This window comes from Gymnoscopelus braueri (genome assembly GCF_963280865.1).
Source record: "Gymnoscopelus braueri genome assembly, chromosome: 3".
Taxonomy (NCBI): Eukaryota; Metazoa; Chordata; class Actinopteri; order Myctophiformes; family Myctophidae; genus Gymnoscopelus; species Gymnoscopelus braueri.
The window spans coordinates 28,409,775-28,429,367 of record NC_137612.1 but is presented as its reverse complement, the minus strand read 5'-3'; the positions used below and the strand labels follow the sequence as shown (position 1 = coordinate 28,429,367).

The 19,593-nt window shown below is 43.8% G+C and overlaps 1 protein-coding gene across 1 annotated transcript; it reads left to right on the top strand.

The window, feature by feature from the left end:
• Positions 1-1,539: 1,539 nt before the first annotated feature.
• On the top strand, positions 1,540-11,905 carry LOC308082768 (protein unc-119 homolog B-like; the record flags this gene model as incomplete). Its single annotated transcript, XM_080424769.1, has 5 exons — positions 1,540-1,780; positions 2,999-3,112; positions 9,952-10,051; positions 10,406-10,578; positions 11,468-11,905. The coding sequence occupies 5 exons, from the start codon at positions 1,540-1,542 to the stop codon at positions 11,578-11,580; spliced, it is 741 nt and encodes a 246-aa protein (XP_080280895.1). The 3' UTR covers positions 11,581-11,905.
• Positions 11,906-19,593: the final 7,688 nt, after the last annotated feature.

The following is a 19,593-nucleotide window of genomic DNA, read 5'->3' as shown; positions in this document are numbered from 1 at the left end:
AGATGTAGTGGAGTAGAAGTAAAAGTATTGACAATTGCAAACACTCCAATAAAGTAAATCCTCAAAAGTGTACTTCAGTACAGTACTTCAGTAAATGTACTTGTTACTTTACACCACTGGCTGCCAGTGCTGCTGCTGCTGCTGCTGCATAGTGGAGTTGACAAACGAGTTCTTCTTGAGACACTCGCACAATCACTTTACGGACAGTGAATAAGGAAATCAATTTCACTGCTCGTTGCGTCTTATTAGAGGTTATTACCTGCAGCCTGACAGCAGCCGGACGTACTGTAGCTCTACGGTCCATCCATAGCGTTAGAAAGAGTTCTACAAATAAAAGGAGAACTCCTTCTAACGCTGTGGACCAGAGCTAGATGTAGGCGTATGTATATGTGCTGCCATTCATAAAGTTCATCCTTATTTGAATACCACCTGTATTTTTGCCGCAAAGATTTGCGTTGCAAACTAATTATTTACAATACAAATGTGAATTGTATGTATGTGCTCGAGTTAGTTTTAGCTGTGGTGGAACATATTTCTAATAACAAATTTAAGCTGAACAAATTTGACATAAGAAAAGACATTGCCTATCTGCAAATTCAGTTATGTTGACCTATATGTGAACAAAAACAACTCGCGTAGCCAGACAACTATTCCACAATGCATTTGAAAATTGTGGGAGGCAACAGTCTGGCCAGTGGCCACCCAAGACTATATTATCCCTAACCTATCCTATTTTAGAATAAGAAAAAAATAGGCCTACATAGATTATTGAATGGATGGATGTCATAGGCTACTTATCTTATTCATGTGACAACAAATATAGGCGGGAAAATAGTCTCAAAATAGTTTTAATAGCCTATTGTTTGCGATTGTAAACTCTGGGAACAGAGTGAGAGGGTGGAGGGCCTATGATGGAAAAGAACATTTCGGACTACAGATGGACAAAAGAAAAGACTCCCCGCCCTCTAGTGGATGTTTCAAGCAAGGACTCTCCTAGAGGAGCAGTTCTCTCTAACGCCCTGCCAGGCGCGCTGCTCTGCTCATAGACCTCACTGCCGTGCGAGGTCTCCGTCTTTAGTCAAAATAAACAAAACTATTTCGCTACTCACCAAAAAAAATGAAAGTTTTGTGTTGTTGAAAGTCTATTCTCCAGGGTGGGAAGCCTTTCAGCACCCCACCTTCTCTGTATAATACACTTTTTGGGCAGAAAATAAAATATGTCCGCCAGACGGAAATTATTTTTTATTTATTCCACTGCGCCCTCTACAGATCTGGTCAATATAAATTACCATTGACCAGATCTATAGAGGGCGCAGTGGAGTAAATAAAATACTAATGAACCAGGGCTAGGACTCTCCTAGCTCTCTCTCTCTGGACGAGTTGTCATGGCAACTGTTCAGCATGTGCCTACAAAAACAAGAGCTTGACCGTCCGGTCCACTGTGACAGCGATCGACATTCGCGACGCCATCTTCTAGCATTATAATCGACAGAAAGAGCGATCACACACCGTGGAGAAAGAGTGACAGGTGTTATTAATATGAGCGGAGCCAAAGCCCGCAGTGACCCACCTGTTGCTGCAGACCACCATGTCTCCAGCGGTGGGGGGCACCACAGCACTGAGGGTCCTCCAAGGGACAGAGGAGGTGTGCTGAAAGGGCTCAAGTCCCGCAGGAGCAGCAAGGTCGACAGTAGGCCTGTCACCGAAGAAGACCTCCGTGCCCAGAGTGGACACATCATCACGCACGAGGATGTGTTAGGATTACGGGGAGCTACAAGAGGTAGGTTTGATTGATTGATTGATTGATTGATTGATTGATTGATTGATTGATTGAATACTTTATTAACAGTTTGCAAATAGTACAGTGGTACGATTATACAATGGGATAACACAAAAAGCCCTATTGGGGCTTGTTTCCAGTGTGGTCCTGTAAAGCAGTGGTTCTCAACCTGTGGCTCAGGACAACCAGGGGGTCCCCACATGATGTGTGTTTTTTTGGGGGGGGGGGGTCCCCAGATGACAGTGAAGTGACTTTAATGACCAAATGGTCAAATAATATAAGAAAGAGGCAAAACATGTGAAAATAGCCGATCTACAAGCTCACAACGCCTTGCAAGTAGATCTGCTATTTTCACAATATTTATCTGTGGAACCGAGTCAAACAAAATGTAATGCCTCAACTCCTACAATTCCAAGTGCTTGTCAGGGTGGGGGGTCCCCAGTTCAAATATGATTATTTTGGGGGGGTCACAGCCTGAAAAGGTTGTGAACCACTGCTGTAAAGGACGTATAGGATGATATTTTCTTTTTCTTTTCATTCTGATGGACCTAACAGAGGATTAAAGTGTTCTATGGCGCCCAATCTAGAATTAAATGCTATGAAATAATATTTACAGCATTTGACTTGACAAGTTGACAAATACAACAATGATACTGTATGTTAAACTGTTGTTCTAGATTAGAAGGTCATAATGCCTTGATATAGTATGCTATGATTGTGTCACACCTCACCTCATTATAACATTATATAGGCTAACACACTATACCTATTAGTCTTGTGAATCACTGAGACTCTTGACTACACACAGCGGTTCTCAAACTTTTTCGTGTCAAGGACGCCCCAAATTAATATAGCCTATATTTGGCCACAAACCCCCATCAGAAAATATTTTGGGCCAGGGACCCCATACAAGCGGTGTGTTCCAAAATTATTATTATTATAATTTTTTGGTTGAAAATAACAAGCTCACAATGTGTCGCAATACGATGTGTTGTGAGCGTCTATTTTCAAATATTTTCAAGCCAATGTAGGTTTTCAAGTGGTTGAAATGATTTTAATGCTATATTAACACATTTAGCTGGGGACCCCCTGGAACCCCCTCAAGGACCCCTTGGGGGTCCCCGGAGAACCACTGACATACAGTATGTGCCATTCTTGCAGGGTAAATCTGTAAACCTGAGGACAACCACTGACATACAGTATGTATATATCTTGCAGGGTTCCTCTGTAAACCTGAGGACAATGTCTTTAACATCGACTTCATCCGCTTTAAGATCAGAGACCTGGAGTCAAACACCGTTCTTTTTGAGATTGCCAAACCTCCGCACACTGGTACGCTGCCTTATGCTGTCTTTTACACTATTGTTGTACTGTGTTTCGCTCTTATGTTTGAGAGAAAGGGAGAGATAGAGACGGAGAGAGTGAGGGTATGAGTGAGTGAGTGAGTGAGTGAGTGAGTGAGTGAGTGAGTGTGTGTGTGTGTGTGTGTGTGTGTGTGTGTGTGTGTGTGTGTGTGTGTGTGTGTGTGTGTGTGTGTGTGTGTGTGTGTGTGTGTGTGGTTGATATGTGTGATGTATTACACATGTAAAGAGGTAAATAGTACTCAATCCTTATGGACCCCTCATGCATTGAAGGAAGCATGAGAGCAGTTCGGGGCTTTCCCCAGGCTGGCAGAGGGAGAGTAGCGCCCAGGATTACTTAGGCAATTGGCACTGGGTGAAAAAAATGGGTTACAAAAATCGCGGGATAAAAATTATAAATAAAAAAAAAGGAAAAAAAATAGGTAAATAGTCAACCACATAAATGTACGTCAAAAGCTTTGTTTGGATACATTACAGATGTAAATGTTTTATAATTTTCAACACACCAATGCATATTAGCTCGTACACTGTGCAGTTCCACAGACTGTTCAGGCTGTAAGCAAGAGTTGCAGTAAGGCACAGCATCGGCTCTGTGGCCTTGTAGTTAGAGTGTCCGCCCTGAGATTGGGAGGTCGGAGATCAATCCCCAGCTGAGTCATACCAAATGAGGCGCAGTTTACGGAGCTAGTTCAGGCCAGGCAACTCAAGGGATTGGGCTAACCGACCAGGTGACTAAGTCACATGCACTCTTCTCCTGGTCGGTGGGTTATAAGTAATGCTCTGCCTACCTGCTCAGTCTGGTTGCGCTCTTCTGCTGCTCTGACGTGCGACGCTGCTGCTGCTGCTGCCGAGATCCTGCCGGATCTGCTGCCCTTGCTTGCCTTGCCTACGTATGCTGCTGACCATGAATAGTCTCATATTGTTCCTTGGTTGATGGTTATTTGCGTGCTGCATTGTCCATGCTGCGCTAATCATAGCTACTCAGCTGTGTGCTACTGGTTCTAAACGTGGTATTACTTTCTTTACTTAAGTTAAAAATCGCTTGCTAAACGCTCAGCTCAAAAGCAGTAGCGTTCGTCATTGATCGATCTTAGTATGGTCAACTAGAGAGTGTAGAAATAGAGTAACGACACGTTGATCCCGCCGCAAACGGGCTCCTTGGGTATAGTTCCAAACATTGGGACTGCCTGCCTCATTGAGATAGACGGAGCACTTCCGCATTCCATTCTTACAATGGGAGTCGACGCTAGTGTCAGAACTCTCTTTATGGCACTGGGTTAACGGTAGTTCACCAACAGTGTTGCTTAAGTTTCTGTTTCCTTATCGTAAGCAACGATGGGCTTGGGGTTCTGTTATGGTCCCCGGTTTAGCGTGCATTTGTTCAAAGTAGTTCACTTATCTCAAGATTGGGTTTCTAGACCTAGTTGCTTGCTTCTCTCTCAAAAGATGACATCACCGATCTATCGTTCACAGAGGAACGGATGCGCGCTGACATGGCTGGTAAGTGCTACTGCCATGGTAGAGAGAGAGGGCATGGCGTCACTTTGTGAGTCGCTTTGCTTGTTCTGGCTCTAATGTTCAGATTAATATCTTTATGTAGGCTACTGGTTAAAACACGGATATGCTCAGTTGGCTGCATCTTGCTAATTTATAGTTATTGTATTCATGGATAGTTCAGTGGCTTTAGACGGTACTCTTATTCTGAAGAGCTCATCCACCGGATGTTGTTTGAGGCTTATAGTTGATGACTGAACACTTCTCTACCATGCAAAGGAGAGAGGGGAAGCTAACTTGTGAGTAGTGTTCAAGAAGTAGTTGCACTGCAGTTTAAATGTTAATGCTGCTAGAATCATTGAAATGAGTTATCTCTCGTGTAGCTATGTCTGGCATCTATTTGCAGAGTAGGAAAACTCACTGTTCATGTTGATGCTAAAGTTGCAGCACTAAATTGCTGCCATCATCTCCATGTTCATGTTAGTGCTGAAGTTGCTGTACTAAATTGTACTAGATTGCTGCCATTAACACGATGGTCTCCATTATGCTAAAGCTCCTCACGGCATGCTTCTACTGTTCAGATAATGCTAGTCGTTCTTCAACTGCTACTAACTGACTGCTGATCATGATTAGGCAAAAACTGCTGACATTGTTTCTGCAGTCAATGCATGCTACTCATACTAGTGCCATCATGGTGATCATGCTAATTATGTTGACTGCATTCCTAGGCTACTGCATTAATGCTACTCATTCTGCAATTGCTGGCAAAATGTCTGCTAATCATGATTATGCTAATGATGTGGACTACATTGCTACCACTGCTATAATCGACTAATGCTGCTAGTACTAAAATTGCTGCAAACGTGCCGATCATGAACATGCTAAGTTACTACTAGTGCTATGGCCACTACCTCATTAATACTGCATTCATCTACCTCACATTTAGCAATTGAAAGCAATATCACGCAAAGTCATTTATCAGCATTCATTGATATTCTGCTTTGTGCTTCTTTTTCCATGTCCGGCTTAATGCATGGTGATGGGATGCCTAATGCCGATGGGGATGAGTGCTGTTCACCTTGGATACTGGGGAAGTCAGGTTTGCAGGCCTCGTGTCTTCAACAGTGACAGTGTCAGTGTCAAATCATGTAGCAGTTCAATTGCTCTAATATGTGGTGGAGGTAAAGTAGGCCGTTTCATATTACGATTAAATAATCAAATGAACTTGCAGCGCAGATTAGACGTTATTGGTTGCATTCTACCGTTGCATGCTCTTGTATTGCTAAATTACACTTGTTAAGGATCAGGATGAGCTAAAGGGATTCTCATTTTGCTGCATACACTTGGATAAGAGATGGTAGAGACGTTGTAGCACAGGCTAACACAGTACGTTTGCTTCTTTGTAGAAGCTTTAGATTGTCGTAGCACAGCATGTTTGCTTATGTGGAAGCTTTAGATTGTTTGTAGCACAGGCTAGCTCAGCATGTTTGCTTCTATGTGGAAGATTAGATTGTTGTAGCACAGGCTAGCACAGCATGTTTTGCCTATGTGCAGGCGAATTGTTTAGCACAAGCTATCACAGCATGTGTTGCTTCTTATATGGATAGCTCTGGATTGTTTGTAGCATAGGCTAGCACAGCATGTTTTGCTTCCCACGTGGGAGCTCGGATTGTTCGTAGCACAAGCTAATTCAGTTGTTTTGCTTATGTGGAAGCTTGGATGGTCGGTAGCACAAGCTAAACACAGCATGTTTTACTTCCCATGCGTAAAGCTATCAAATTGATCGTAGCACAAGCTAACTCAGCATGGCTTGCTTATGGGGATAGCTCTGGATTGTGGTAGCACAAGCTATCATGGCATGCTTGCTTCCATGTGGAAGGTATATGGTACAGTATATAGAAAAGTTGGTTGCCAAGTGATGTTGTCATGTTATGAGCAACAAGCTTACAGAAGTTAAGTTATTGCAACAGGATAGATGGTGGGGCTTTAGTAGAGTCAAGATATCAGTCATTTGTCAATGTTGGCTGGTGCGCACCAATCCGCAAAATATCTCGCAGGACGGATAAAGAGGGACTCCGATCCTGGCTGCTCCTGTTATCAATAGTTACACTATGTTGATGGGCTCTTTGCTTTTCTCATGCTTATCAAAAGCTGGGTGACTGGAAGTCTTTGTCCCCGTATAAAAGGCGCTGCTTTATCCGCCAGATTGGGATGCTCACGGCATATTTGGCACCACATCACGGTGTGTTCATCACTGGTGACGAGTGTTGCAGCGCAACCAGCAGCTTGCGGTGTGCAACTGACTGTGTCAGGATTGAGGCCACACTCGCGCATTGGCGTGCAGCATGCTTTTCACTGTGGATGTGTGAGTGGCTTCAGGAAGTAAATTCCTGTCCCAGCGGTCTATAACGGCGTCATCTCGTCCAGGGTGGCTTACCATGGTAATTGCAAGAATAATTCTGCTTCTGGTTCTAGATTCCAGGTTGAACTACCTACGCTCTTGGCGGCTGTGAGCTCTCAAGGCAGCGGAGAGAGCTGCTCGAGATGTGGGCTTCTCAGTGTTCTCAGCACTATGCTGCATCATCTACTGTGCGGGCCAGCTCAAGGCTCTCAAGGCAGCGTTGAGAGAGCTGCTTGAGATGTGGGCTTCTCATGTCTTCTCGGCACCTATGCTGCATCATCTACTGAGCTGCCTAGCCTCGCTGCTAAACTCTGCTAAATCAATTCTGCCAACCCTCTGGCGTCTGGCTCTGTTGGGCCGATTCAGACTTGCAACAGATGGCATTTCGTGCTAAATCTATTAGGCTATGGATGGAGAGGGATATCGGCGTTAGTTAATATTATTCACATGTCACATGTCTAATAATCTGCGTCAAGCTCTGCAAGCTATAATTTAAGCTTGTATACCATATTCTTTCTGCATCAACCGCTATGATGCTAATTGCTAACATGCTGCCACATGGCGCTTAACCCATTTAGACCAAGGCCGATTTAAAAAATAAATGGCAACATGAACCCAAAATGGGTTAAAGTGGTCATAGGATGGCCGGGCTAATCCAGAATTGCAATAACATTGTGTTTGTCTCTCCATCTGTAGGCCTAAACTTGAACTGGTTCACTGCAAAGCTGCGAGAGATCTGCTCAAGCTGCGGGCTTTCTCCATCCTCCGTATTGGTGTAGCTACACCTGCAGCGCTGCTTGTCTTCTGCTTCTCTAAATCTATGGGGCGATGGTCCTCAGGAGCTTACGTAGATATTGGTTAAGGATGACATTCTGCAGGCAAAAAGCTCATGAGTATGAGTGCTCTCGCTGTTCTATCGCTAATTCAATAAATGCTGCTTGAGCATTATTGACGCTTTAATTACAACTCGGGTGGATTGCTGGGGATTTAGTTTAGTGGTGATGTCATGGTGCTAAAAAATGTTGGTTTATTCTATAGCGCTAAAAAATGTTGGGCTTTCCTTGGTAGAGCTAAAAAATGTTGGGTTTCTATGGCAGCGTTAAAAAATGTTGGGTTTCTATGGCAGCGTTAAAAAATGTTGGGTTCTATGGCAGCGTTAAAAAATGTTGGGTTTCTATGGCAGCGTTAAAAAATGTTGGGTTTTCTATGGCGGCGTTAAAAAATGTTGGGTTTTTCTATGGCAGCGTTAAAAAATGTTGGGTTTTCTATGGCAGCGTTAAAAAATGTTGGGTTTCTATGGCAGCGTTAAAAAAGATTTGGGTTTTCTATGGCAGCGTTAAAAAATGTTGGGTTTTCTATGGCAGCGTTAAAAAATGTTGGGTTTTTCTATGGCTATGCAGTCAGGCTAATCATATCAAGCTCAGTCTATTAGTAAATGCTGCTTCAGGGATCGTTGGGTACTGATTCAGATGTTAAGTAAAGATAGCGCGTCTTTACACACATAGTCAGTACACTTTATTTATTATGGATGATAAACAATAGTTATCATTCATCATAGGATGTCTCATTATATATATATGTGTATATATATATAGCAGATTTCTTTGAAAAAGAAATAAATATAGAATGTCCTCTTCGAATCCGAGTTGGTGCGGCACAGCGTGGACGCCATATTAGGATACCGTCTAGGACTCCTGAATTCAGGGATCAGCAGGTACCTGGATTCATCAGGCTTGTTGAACACATGGATGCATGCTGCATTTGTTTAGTTAAATCTAAAAATTAAATGATGAGGAACTCAGTCATTATATCATGTTAATTATGGAGCTCCACCATTCTCACAGATGGTTGGTCCGGCGTCAGGCTCTGTGTTCCCAAGCGGTTTTGGGGGTTCTTGCTGTTTTGGGGGTCTTTATTCATTCCCTGTAAATGCTATTTGGCATGTAACATTTATTAAAATGTTATTCTTACAGGGAGTGAATGGATTCAGAGTCCTGACGCCAAACTATGCTTCCTTATGCTTTCTATATCCATGCTCAAGCTTGCTCAATAAATATATATTCTAATCCAATCCAAGAGTTGTCTGACTGAAATGAGGCGCAGTTTACGGAGCTAGTTCAGGCCAGGCAACTCAAGGGATTGGGCTAACCGACCAGGTGACTAAGTCACATGCACTCTTCTCCTGGTCGGTGGGTTATAAGTAATGCTCTGCCTACCTGCTCAGTCTGGTTGCGCTCTTCTGCTGCTCTGACGTGCGACGCTGCTGCTGCTGCTGCCGAGATCCTGCCGGATCTGCTGCCCTTGCTTGCCTTGCCTACGTATGCTGCTGACCATGAATAGTCTCATCCCACCGCCTCCCCGGCATCCACCTGTAGGTTCTGTTTCTAGATCCCCGTGGGGGTCTTTATTCATTCCCTGTAAATGCTATTTGGCATGTAACATTTATTAAAATGTTATTCTTACAGGGAGTGAATGGATTCAGAGTCCTGACGCCAAACTATGCTTCCTTATGCTTTCTATATCCATGCTCAAGCTTGCTCAATAAATATATATTCTAATCCAATCCAAGAGTTGTCTGACTGAAAGACTATAATGGTACCCAATGCCTCTCTGCTTGGCACTCAGCATCAAGGGTTGGATTGGGGGCCCGTGCAACATACTAGCGTCTTGTCCAGGGGGAGTACTTGTACATCAAGCTGCCTCACGCACGCTACAGAAACAGGAGACAGGTTCTCCTGACCTATGGGCCACATGGCTCGGAAGACATTTGTTCCCAAGGCTTCTTACTTACAGTTGACAGTTTGTTTCAAGTTGTAAGCCAGATAGGCTTCCTTCCTGTTTAAGAGCATGGTGCATGCTTGGCTAATAATCATAAGTTCTGGTAGTGTTAAGTGTCTCTGTGCTGTGTGTCTCAGAGGAGGAGGATGAGAATGGAGAAGGTGACACCACTGCTGGGCGATTTGTACGTTACCAGTTCACCCCAGCCTTCCTAAGGCTAAGGACTGTGGGAGCCACGTGAGTACCATACACATCTCAATTCACATGCCTTGACAAAACAAAAGACACACTCACCTGTGAAGGTGATTGTTCCAGGCATAATACGAATGAATAAATAAATAGGCCTTTAGTCTGAGCTGAACCTGTTAATAGATAATGGATTGTTGGTCCTGGAAATCGGCAATTCTAATTGTAAATTGCCTTTCTTGAAATGTCTGCCATGGACGTAATCAGTCCTAATCCAACCGATACTAGGTTGATGATTATTTACTGTATATGTTGTTTTGTAACAAACTGTACTGCTATTGACTACTTTCTGCCCTCTTTTTCCTATCCTTCTTCGGTCCATGGCTGTCTCTTTAATTGGGGCAGGGTGGAATTCACGGTCGGAAGCCGACCTCTAATCAACTTCCGCATGATTGAGAGGCACTATTTCCGAGATCACCTGTTGAAGAGCTTTGACTTCGACTTCGGCTTCTGTATTCCAGACAGCCGTAATACGTGCGAGCATATCTATGAGTTCCCTCAGTTGTCTGAGAATCTGGGTGAGTCCTCCTTTTCTTTCTGGATCCATAAAATTCAGAAATCAATTTTGAAATGCTAAAATACATCATTAACCACATGAACCCATATCGTCTTTATTCACTAGCATATCGGGTTTAAGTGGTTAGCCATTTTGTCCCCCTCTTCTACAAGCTCACAACACATTGCATTGCAACGCATCGTGAGCTTGTGGATGTGCTATCTTCTGGGATTTGGTGGGGGGGGGGGGGTGACCAAGTATAGAACCCTGGGGGACTCAATGTCAACAAACTACAGTATAAGGGTTTTAAGTGGTTAACCACCATTGCGTTGTAATGCATTGTCGCAATGGCTATTTTTGCTGAATGTTCGCCCCCAGAATAGGGCCTCTACAGTTCATGTGGTTAATGGAAAGCATTCATATGACGGAATACATATTCTGTGAAGTTGAATGAGAGCTTATGGTTCACATGCCCATTGATTGATCCTTTTATTAAGTGCAGGTTCTCGATATGACCTCACGAATAAGTGAACCATATTTGAGAAACATGGTATTTAGCACAAAATGGTAAAGGTTCTGCATTGCTGTAGTGCCTTTATTCCAAGCGCTTCACCATGTGCGTTATATCTACCCATTCACACACTGACGGTGGAGGCAACCATGCAAGGTGCCAACCTGCTCATCGGTAGCAGTTAGGGGTTCATTGTCTTGCTCAACTTCGACATGTAGCCAGGAGGAGCTGGAGATCGAACCTCATTCCACTCTGGATTTTACTCCGTAGGTGAATCCAGTGGGAATCAGGCAGTGTTATTGTCAAGCTTTACCCATTGAGCTACAGAGGCACATGGTGGCACATTTCTTTCCACAGTGCACACATAATCATTAATGTATCTCTGTTTTGTGTTTTACAGTTCGTCAGATGGTGGAGTGTCCTTACGAGACCCGATCAGACAGCTTTTATTTTGTTGACAACAGACTGGTCATGCACAACAAAGCAGACTATGCTTATAATGGAGGACAGTGATACGGTTTTCCTGATAATGTGCAAGCAGTCGCACACACACACACACACACACACACACACACACACACGCACATGCACACTAACACGCACACTCACGCGCACGCATGCACATACTGTATACACATATGAATACATCATGCACAGGGCTCCGACACACTCACAAACAATAACATACCCAGTCACAAACACACTGAGTTGCCTCTGATATTTATAAACATGCATACATTTTCAGGTGATATGTGCGGTACTGCAGGAGATGATAAGACTGCAGTATCAGCCTCTGGTCTCACAAACGGGTAGAAACACAGGCTGTTCGGCCGCTTTTACAGGGAATTAAACTCTTTGTTTGTTAGTTTCAATAAGAAAGAAATATTCTAAATCATAAAAAGGCTCCATTCCACTTCCCGCAGGACATGTTTCAAACAAACCAAAGTAGTCTGTCCTCAGTATGCACTTTTAGCACACGCACGCACGCACGCACGCACGCACGCACGCACGCACGCACGCACGCACGCACGCACGCACACACACACACACACACACACACACACACACAGTGGTTTTCTCAGTGTGTCATCAGCAGCTGTTCCTAGAGCTACCGCATCTACGCAATCCACTCTATGAGCTGAAATGAAGGGAGGAGAAAACATCCTGCCAAACACACATGCTCTCGCCCACCTATCTATATGTCTGTCTGTCTGTCTGTCTGTCTGTCTGTCTGTCTGTCTGTGTTATAGCTTCACCCCTGTAATGTACTTTGTTAAATATGCTGTTTGAGGTTGAAGGTGGTGTTTGTAAAAAAAACATATGATATATTGTTTGTAAAAAGAAAAGTGAAAGAGCAAATAAATGTACATTTACTGTACGATATGTGCGTGCATCGCCGTTCCAAGGTGTGAGAATGTCAGAGGTTGAACGGTGTAATTGGTTGTATGTGGCCAGTAGGGGGAGCTATATCATAACTTGGTCATAAAGAAATGGTTAAGTGTTTTGTTTTAATGGCTTTGTGCTTGATTTAATTAAAATGTACATGTTTATTGTTTACAGTATTACTTGGAGAAATGTGGCTAGTGTCCATCTGATTTCCTATATTCAATTTGAGATTTTATATATTATTTCTAGATTTTATTTTATTTGTAATGTACAGATAGGCCTATTGCTGCATTTACAGGATAGCCACCATGTAATGTGTTGTAACAACTCTCAGCGAAGAGATTTGGTGTAGACAGGAAAAAGCGGTCCAAGTACAGATCCAACTCAGATCCAGTTTACTAAGCCTGAGGGTTTAAGTGGTTAAACCCTACACTTCTTTGACTGCAGCCCTCCAGGGGTCTACATTAAGCCCCCTCCTCCGTTGCCCCTCTACACCAAATCCCTTTGCCGAAAATAGCCAGTCTACAAGCTCAAAACACATCGCGTTGTGAGCTTGTAGATCTGCTGTTTTTGTCGAAGGTTCACCCTAAAATAGGGGACACTGGGTTTCATTGGCTTAAAAACCTGTGAAGGGCTGTTCAGACTCATCCATTTCCTCTGTCACTATAGCAGCCAAATAGAGTCCTGTGGGGTTTTAAACCAATTCCCTCTCCTCTCTCTGTCCTACCAGCTCTCTTATCTCTCCATGTTCAACTCTCCATCTCCACCAGCCACTCTCCATTTCCATCTCGATTTCCAACTCCTGTTTCCAAAATCTCATGCTCTTTCTATGGACTCCCCTTCTGTTCCGCTCTCTCCACATACACAGTAAAATCCTCGGCGTTGATTTAACTCTGAGAGTTAAAATAAAGTGTACCCAATGGACCCGCTGGGTCAGTTTTTTAGCCCTCAGGGTTAAATTAACACTGAGTATTTTACTGGTGCACCTATGCATCCCTCCCTCCCTTGCTCTCACACTCTGTTTTTTCTTCCTTTCTTTTCCTCCTCTCTCACCTGGTAACCAGATCTCTGGAGAGGAGTGTTGAATTTCCACTTTCCCAGAGAACAGGACAATCTGAGCCACACAAAGAGTCACAATGGACCCCCTCTGCTCTCTCTCTCTCTCTGCCTCTCCCCTTTTCTCTCTGTCGGTGCCATTCACATACACAGGGAAGTCCTCAGTGTTAATTTAACTCTGGGAGAGTAAAAATGGGCCAGAAAGGACTAGAAGGGTCCATTTGGGTCAATTTCTATAATCTTAGAGTACATTTAACACTGACGATGCTAATGCACATATGCCAACACCATTTACGGAAGTATGTACACACAGAAACAACCTAGCAAAGTTCTCACTTTCACGCTTTTGTCTTTATGTTTTACTTTACTTCACTGTAGCCTACTTCTCTTCTCCTGATAAATTCCTCTGCTTTGGTTACAGTGCAGAATTATGCTGACTAATACTTGTATAAAGTCATGTCAAATATTATCAGTCAAGTTGAAACCACACGCTCCTGCTGCAGTTCAGCCAGTTCAGATGCTACACCTTTCCCCCACTAAAGAATTACAACAGCTACTTATTTTCGATGTAAATCCACTGTGTATCCCTGCTAGTCACCCATGCATCCCATGGTCTGCTCTGTTGCATCATTTCCTCACTGGTGGTGACATCACAGTGCACCTGGGCTGGGACGACTGATGGGGTTGGAAATCAAGGTAAGGGAGAGAGAGACCTTGCCTTGAGACCTCTTTCTCTCTCTCTCTCTCTCTCTCTCTCTCTCTCTCTCTCTCTCTCTCTCTCTCTCTCTCTCTCTCTCACCTCTCTCACATTAACAATATTTCCAGTACATCAAAGTACAAAGATACAAGGTCGATTTCCAACTAAATGTACATTCGCATATTTGTTTGTATACCAAACAACTTAGATGTTATTTTAAGAAAATAAAAGGAAAAATAGCAAGAGTGATAGTGTGTGTGTGTGTGTGTGTGTGTGTGTGTGTGTGTGTGTGTGTGTGCGTGCGTGCGTGCGTGCGTGCGTGCGTGCGTGCGTGCGTGCGTGCGTGCGTGCGTGCGTGCGTGCATGTGTGTGTGTGTGTGTGTATCCTGCTGTCTAAAGAGGTGCAGAGATTTGAAAAACATTTTTACAAGACTTGAGTTATGCTTATTTGTCACCCAAACGTGTAATTACCTGATTCCTCTATTGCTCTACTATGTTCACTCAAACACATGGGTAAAAAATAACCCTGCCTGCAAGACTAATGTGTCAATTGCCAATCAATCAGACAGCAAAACAGGGCACAATCTAACTGTTAGCCCATAAATCAATAGCCATACGCTTCTGCCGGGCTGTAGGGCTGTTCCTGCTTGCTGGCAAAGCAGCCACATGAGGGCTACAATACACATAGCCTATTACATTTGACTGTATGCAAATATGACGAGTAAAAGTACACCCAAACACGCACACACACTCTCCAACTATCCAGAGATACACTGTATGTCCCCCAAGCCTTCGTGGAATACATTTCAGCAGTCACTGCACACACACACACACACCGGAAACAACTGGACAGGTGGGATAAATTAAGTCCATTCACCCCTCCCCCGAAACACACACACACACACACACACATACATACGTATGTACATATGGGCACACACTTGCATACCACTGTGACTTGCTTTCACAGATATTATTTTCATTGACTCAAATAATTAAGCAACACAGATGCGGAGTACGAGGGATTTTCTGAACACACACACAAAGACACTCGTATACAGACATCCACACTCAACCTAGGGGGACGGGGGACAGTGGTCTCCTATAAATAGCAGCTGGGAATGGCGTTGATAGGCTCTGTGAACACAAGTAGAGGGGGGGAGTGGAAAAAGGATTAAAAGAGATACAGGGACGTATTGCAACTTGACTTGCGTATGTGTGTGAGTGTGTGTGTCTCAGGCCGAAGTGCTTTGGAGAGCAACGGTGTGGATTTCTACCACTGACCAAAACCACTCTTTAACCCGTCACCTAGTCTCGTCCTCCTATGCCACTCTCCCTTGTTCTATTTCTTTCTCTCGCCCTCTGGCTACATGGTATTGGTATGAAAATACAACAGAAACTACAGTAGATGTTCCACCCTCCACAGTGAAATCTTCAGTGTTCATTTAACTCTGAGAGCATACTAAAAGTGACATTTGTACATTCTCAGTGTGGTTTGACTCAAAGTGTTCCGTAATTTGAATGAAACAACACACTTCTGGATGAATGGTTCAAGCAGTATATTAAGCCCAACACATTTTCTAATGTGGACAAAGTGACGATGAGTCAACTAACTACTGTGTACAACAAATCTCTTTGGGCAGGCGTGATGATGACCTCAGAGTCGTGACTGGGTCTATACTATATCATGATGTCATCTGCAGCAATGGCTTGGTGACATCATCGTGCCCCTAAGGAGATCATACCATGCTGATGTCTTGCACTAGTCCTCACATATCTTTCATCCAATATCCAGCTGTGGGCTTTGAGTGATAAAGTAGTCTAGAGTGCTATTCCAAAGCACCAGCATCCATTATCAAAATAAGTATTGCTAAATAGATAGTGAAGGAGAATACATCCCCTTTCACTATCTCTAAAATATCAAAGGTCTACTTGGTGAACCTATTAGCATCTTATCAAGGTGTGTCCCCCTTGATTTACAGTATCATCAATCATTTTCTACAAGTATCATTGAGATACCCACTGATTAAAATTAATTTCTCATTTTAGAGTGTAATCCTTAAAAGATACAGTATGTTAAACAGAGGTTCATACATACAGCATAAATATGACAGAAGATTATCTAATAGATGACAAATCTTGCTGTCTATAACACACCACAAGTGAGATAAATAGACAGACAGAGCTTTAATGGACTGTGCTTCACACAGCAATTTCCTTGGTGGCAACTATAATATTGATAAGCTGTCTGTAAGTATTAGTTGTCCTCTGAATTGTTTCCGGAAGGCTTTGTGTGTGTGTTCTGTCCTCAGCTTGTCCACCCATTTGTCTGGGCAGTAGCCTATTCCTGTATGTATATATCGGCTGCTTCTTAATTCTCATACAACTGGTAGACAGAAATAGGCTTTTGTGTCATCAGGGTAAATAGGCTGCAGCCTTTATGTGTTCCCAGTAAAGCCTACAGCCACCCATGGCGGGTCTTTTATTGCCTAGCTATCAGTATCATCAGTCCAGTTTGTATGTGTGTGTGGTTGGTACTTGAAAGATTAATAAAAGCTTAACTCAACCTCAGACAACTGTTGAAGGCCTGGAAATCTCCCCAACAATCTCTTCCTTCCTCTACCTTTCTCTCCTCCCTTTGTCTCCCTGTCTTTGCCACACCTTCCCCTGGGGGATGGAGGATTGTGATTGGAGAACGGAGGTGGGGCTCCTGGCGCAAGCACAGGTGTGCTCGTTTCCTCCCGTTGCCTCTCTCATGTAATGATTTCTTTGGCTCGCCACCTGCCAGGTGGAAAAAACACCCACAGCAAACGCAGGGCTCCGCCATGGCCTCCTGGCTCCCACTTAAAAAGATTTTCTTCCCTTGTTGCCTTTTTCTTTCATCCATTCGCAAACATTCCATTTTTAATCCTGTTCCATTAACCACTGCCTGCCTTTAACTCTGTGAGGTATTTCCGGATTCGCTTGCTCTGTGTTTACATATATGTATTTACATGCAAATGATGGGCTGTGGGAGCGCTGCTGCTGACGCATATAGGACGATACAGCCACTGCTGCTTGTTTTTCAGATAGTTTTAAGTCTTTTTTTTCCCCCAGTCCCCTTCTCACCCTCTTTCAAACAGCCTGGAGGGCGGTGGAGATCAGGTCCCAGGCCCTGGAGAGGCCAGAGGTCACGGATAGACAATAGGTCCCCACTTTGGGTCATCTGTGGTCAAGGAAACAAAAGCAGTGAAGACCCGGATTGGACAAACTATCTGGACAACAAGTCAGGGAAGGGGGTAGTGTGAGCATAGCGAAAACTAGTCTCTCTCCCTCCCTCATCTCTCTTTCTCTCTCTCTCTCTCTCTCTCTCTCTCTCTCTCTCTCTCTTTCTCTCTTTCTCTCTCTCTCTCACACACACACACACACACACACACACACACACACACACACACACACACACACACACACACACACACACACACACACACACACACACACACACACACACACACACACACACTCATAGAGAGAGAGCGAGAGTTGTTACTCTTCCTTTCCACACAGGCTTGACCTGTGTGTTATGCCAAATGGGCTGCTTAAGCCTATAAAACAAGTGAGCCAAAGTTTCTCCAGTACTGCAAGAACATTGTCTCCTTTATGGTTCATTTTGCATTGACATTTCTCTCATGTATCAAATGTGATTTGATTGATGGTCTTGTTGTGGGTGCTATGACTGTCCTATTATTTCTCCTTTTTTGCTCTACTTCACCTTGCCCTTTTTTTCTTCCACATGTCTCACAACTCATTCCTTCCCCTCCCCCAAGCCTCTCTCGTTCTCCCTCTTTTTATTCAGTGCCATTGATCATGCATGCAGAAATTCAGCACGCCCAACCATGGCTCCAGCCAGGATAGGCTAGCTAGTAGCTAGTGCCGGGCCTGTCCTACATACTGTTCTCTCGCTATGGTTCACCAGGCCACACACACACACACACACACACACACACACACACACACACACACACACACACACACACACACACACACACACACACACACACACACACACACACACACACACACACACACCACCCCCTCATCTCCCTCTCCCTCTCCCTCTCCCTCTCCATCTCTCCCTTTCCCTCTCCCTCTCCCCACTGCCATGCACACAAATGCCCTGTGGCCTGTCTTGCACAAAATGCACAAAAACACACAGATTATAATGTAGTCTAATATTATCAGAACAGAGGGGGAAAAAAAAGTTTGTTAGGAATCGAAAGAGCGTTTGTGAGAGTTGTGGAGTGTGATGACATTTTTTGGTCCCTTTATTATTTTTGCATGCACGCATGGCATGCATGTGCACACAACACACAAGTTTGTCTTACTATCTTCATGGGGACATCAAAACCAAATGTTTATTAAAAATGCCCGCAAGGTACACACACACACGCACGCACGCACGCACGCACGCACACACACACACACACACACACACACACACACACACACACACACACACACACACACACACACACACACACACACACACACACACACACACACACACACACACACTCACACACACACACTCACACACACACACACACACACCCGTGTGTGTTTGTATTACTGTACTTGTGAGGTCATCAACATTTTAGGTTTGCCATTCTTAACCCTAACCCTAGAGCAGAAAATAGCTGATCTACAAGCTCACAACACGTCACGCTGTGACGCGTTGTGAGCTTGCAGATCAACTATTTTCAGTGCACAATACTGGCATGCAACAAAGTATAAATCAGGTATAATTATAACCCTAACCCCTAAACCTGACCTCTAAATGCATAATCCTAACCCTAACCCCAACCCGGATTGTTTCTTAATTGTAAGCCACTCCAAAAATCTTTTTTTTAACCATAAAACAACCATTTCTCTTGTGAGAACCAGTCCTCACAGAGTCTATTTCTCATTTTTGTACTATACTTGTGGGGACATCTGGCTCCCACAAGTATAGTAAGCACACACACACACACACACACACACACACACACACACACACACACACACACACACACACACACACACACACACACACACACACACACACACATACACTTCTAAATGCAGGGTGGTGCCATTGCTACCGTAATCAGACAGCAGCCTAATCTATGCTCTACTGTTCAACTCAGTTTACCCTAGTATAAGGAATAACTAATCCGTCTGAGAAATCCAACGATTCATTTATTATGCATCAAATGTATATTTTTTACAGTTTGCCGAAGGCACAAGCTGTTGAATTGAGCCAGCGCATTTCACATTAAATGTGTGAGTACTGGTGATGTAGTAGGTAGCTGAGGTGCATGTTGAAAGTGCTTAGCTGACTGATCGTGGCCAGCCAAAGAGTGGCAGAC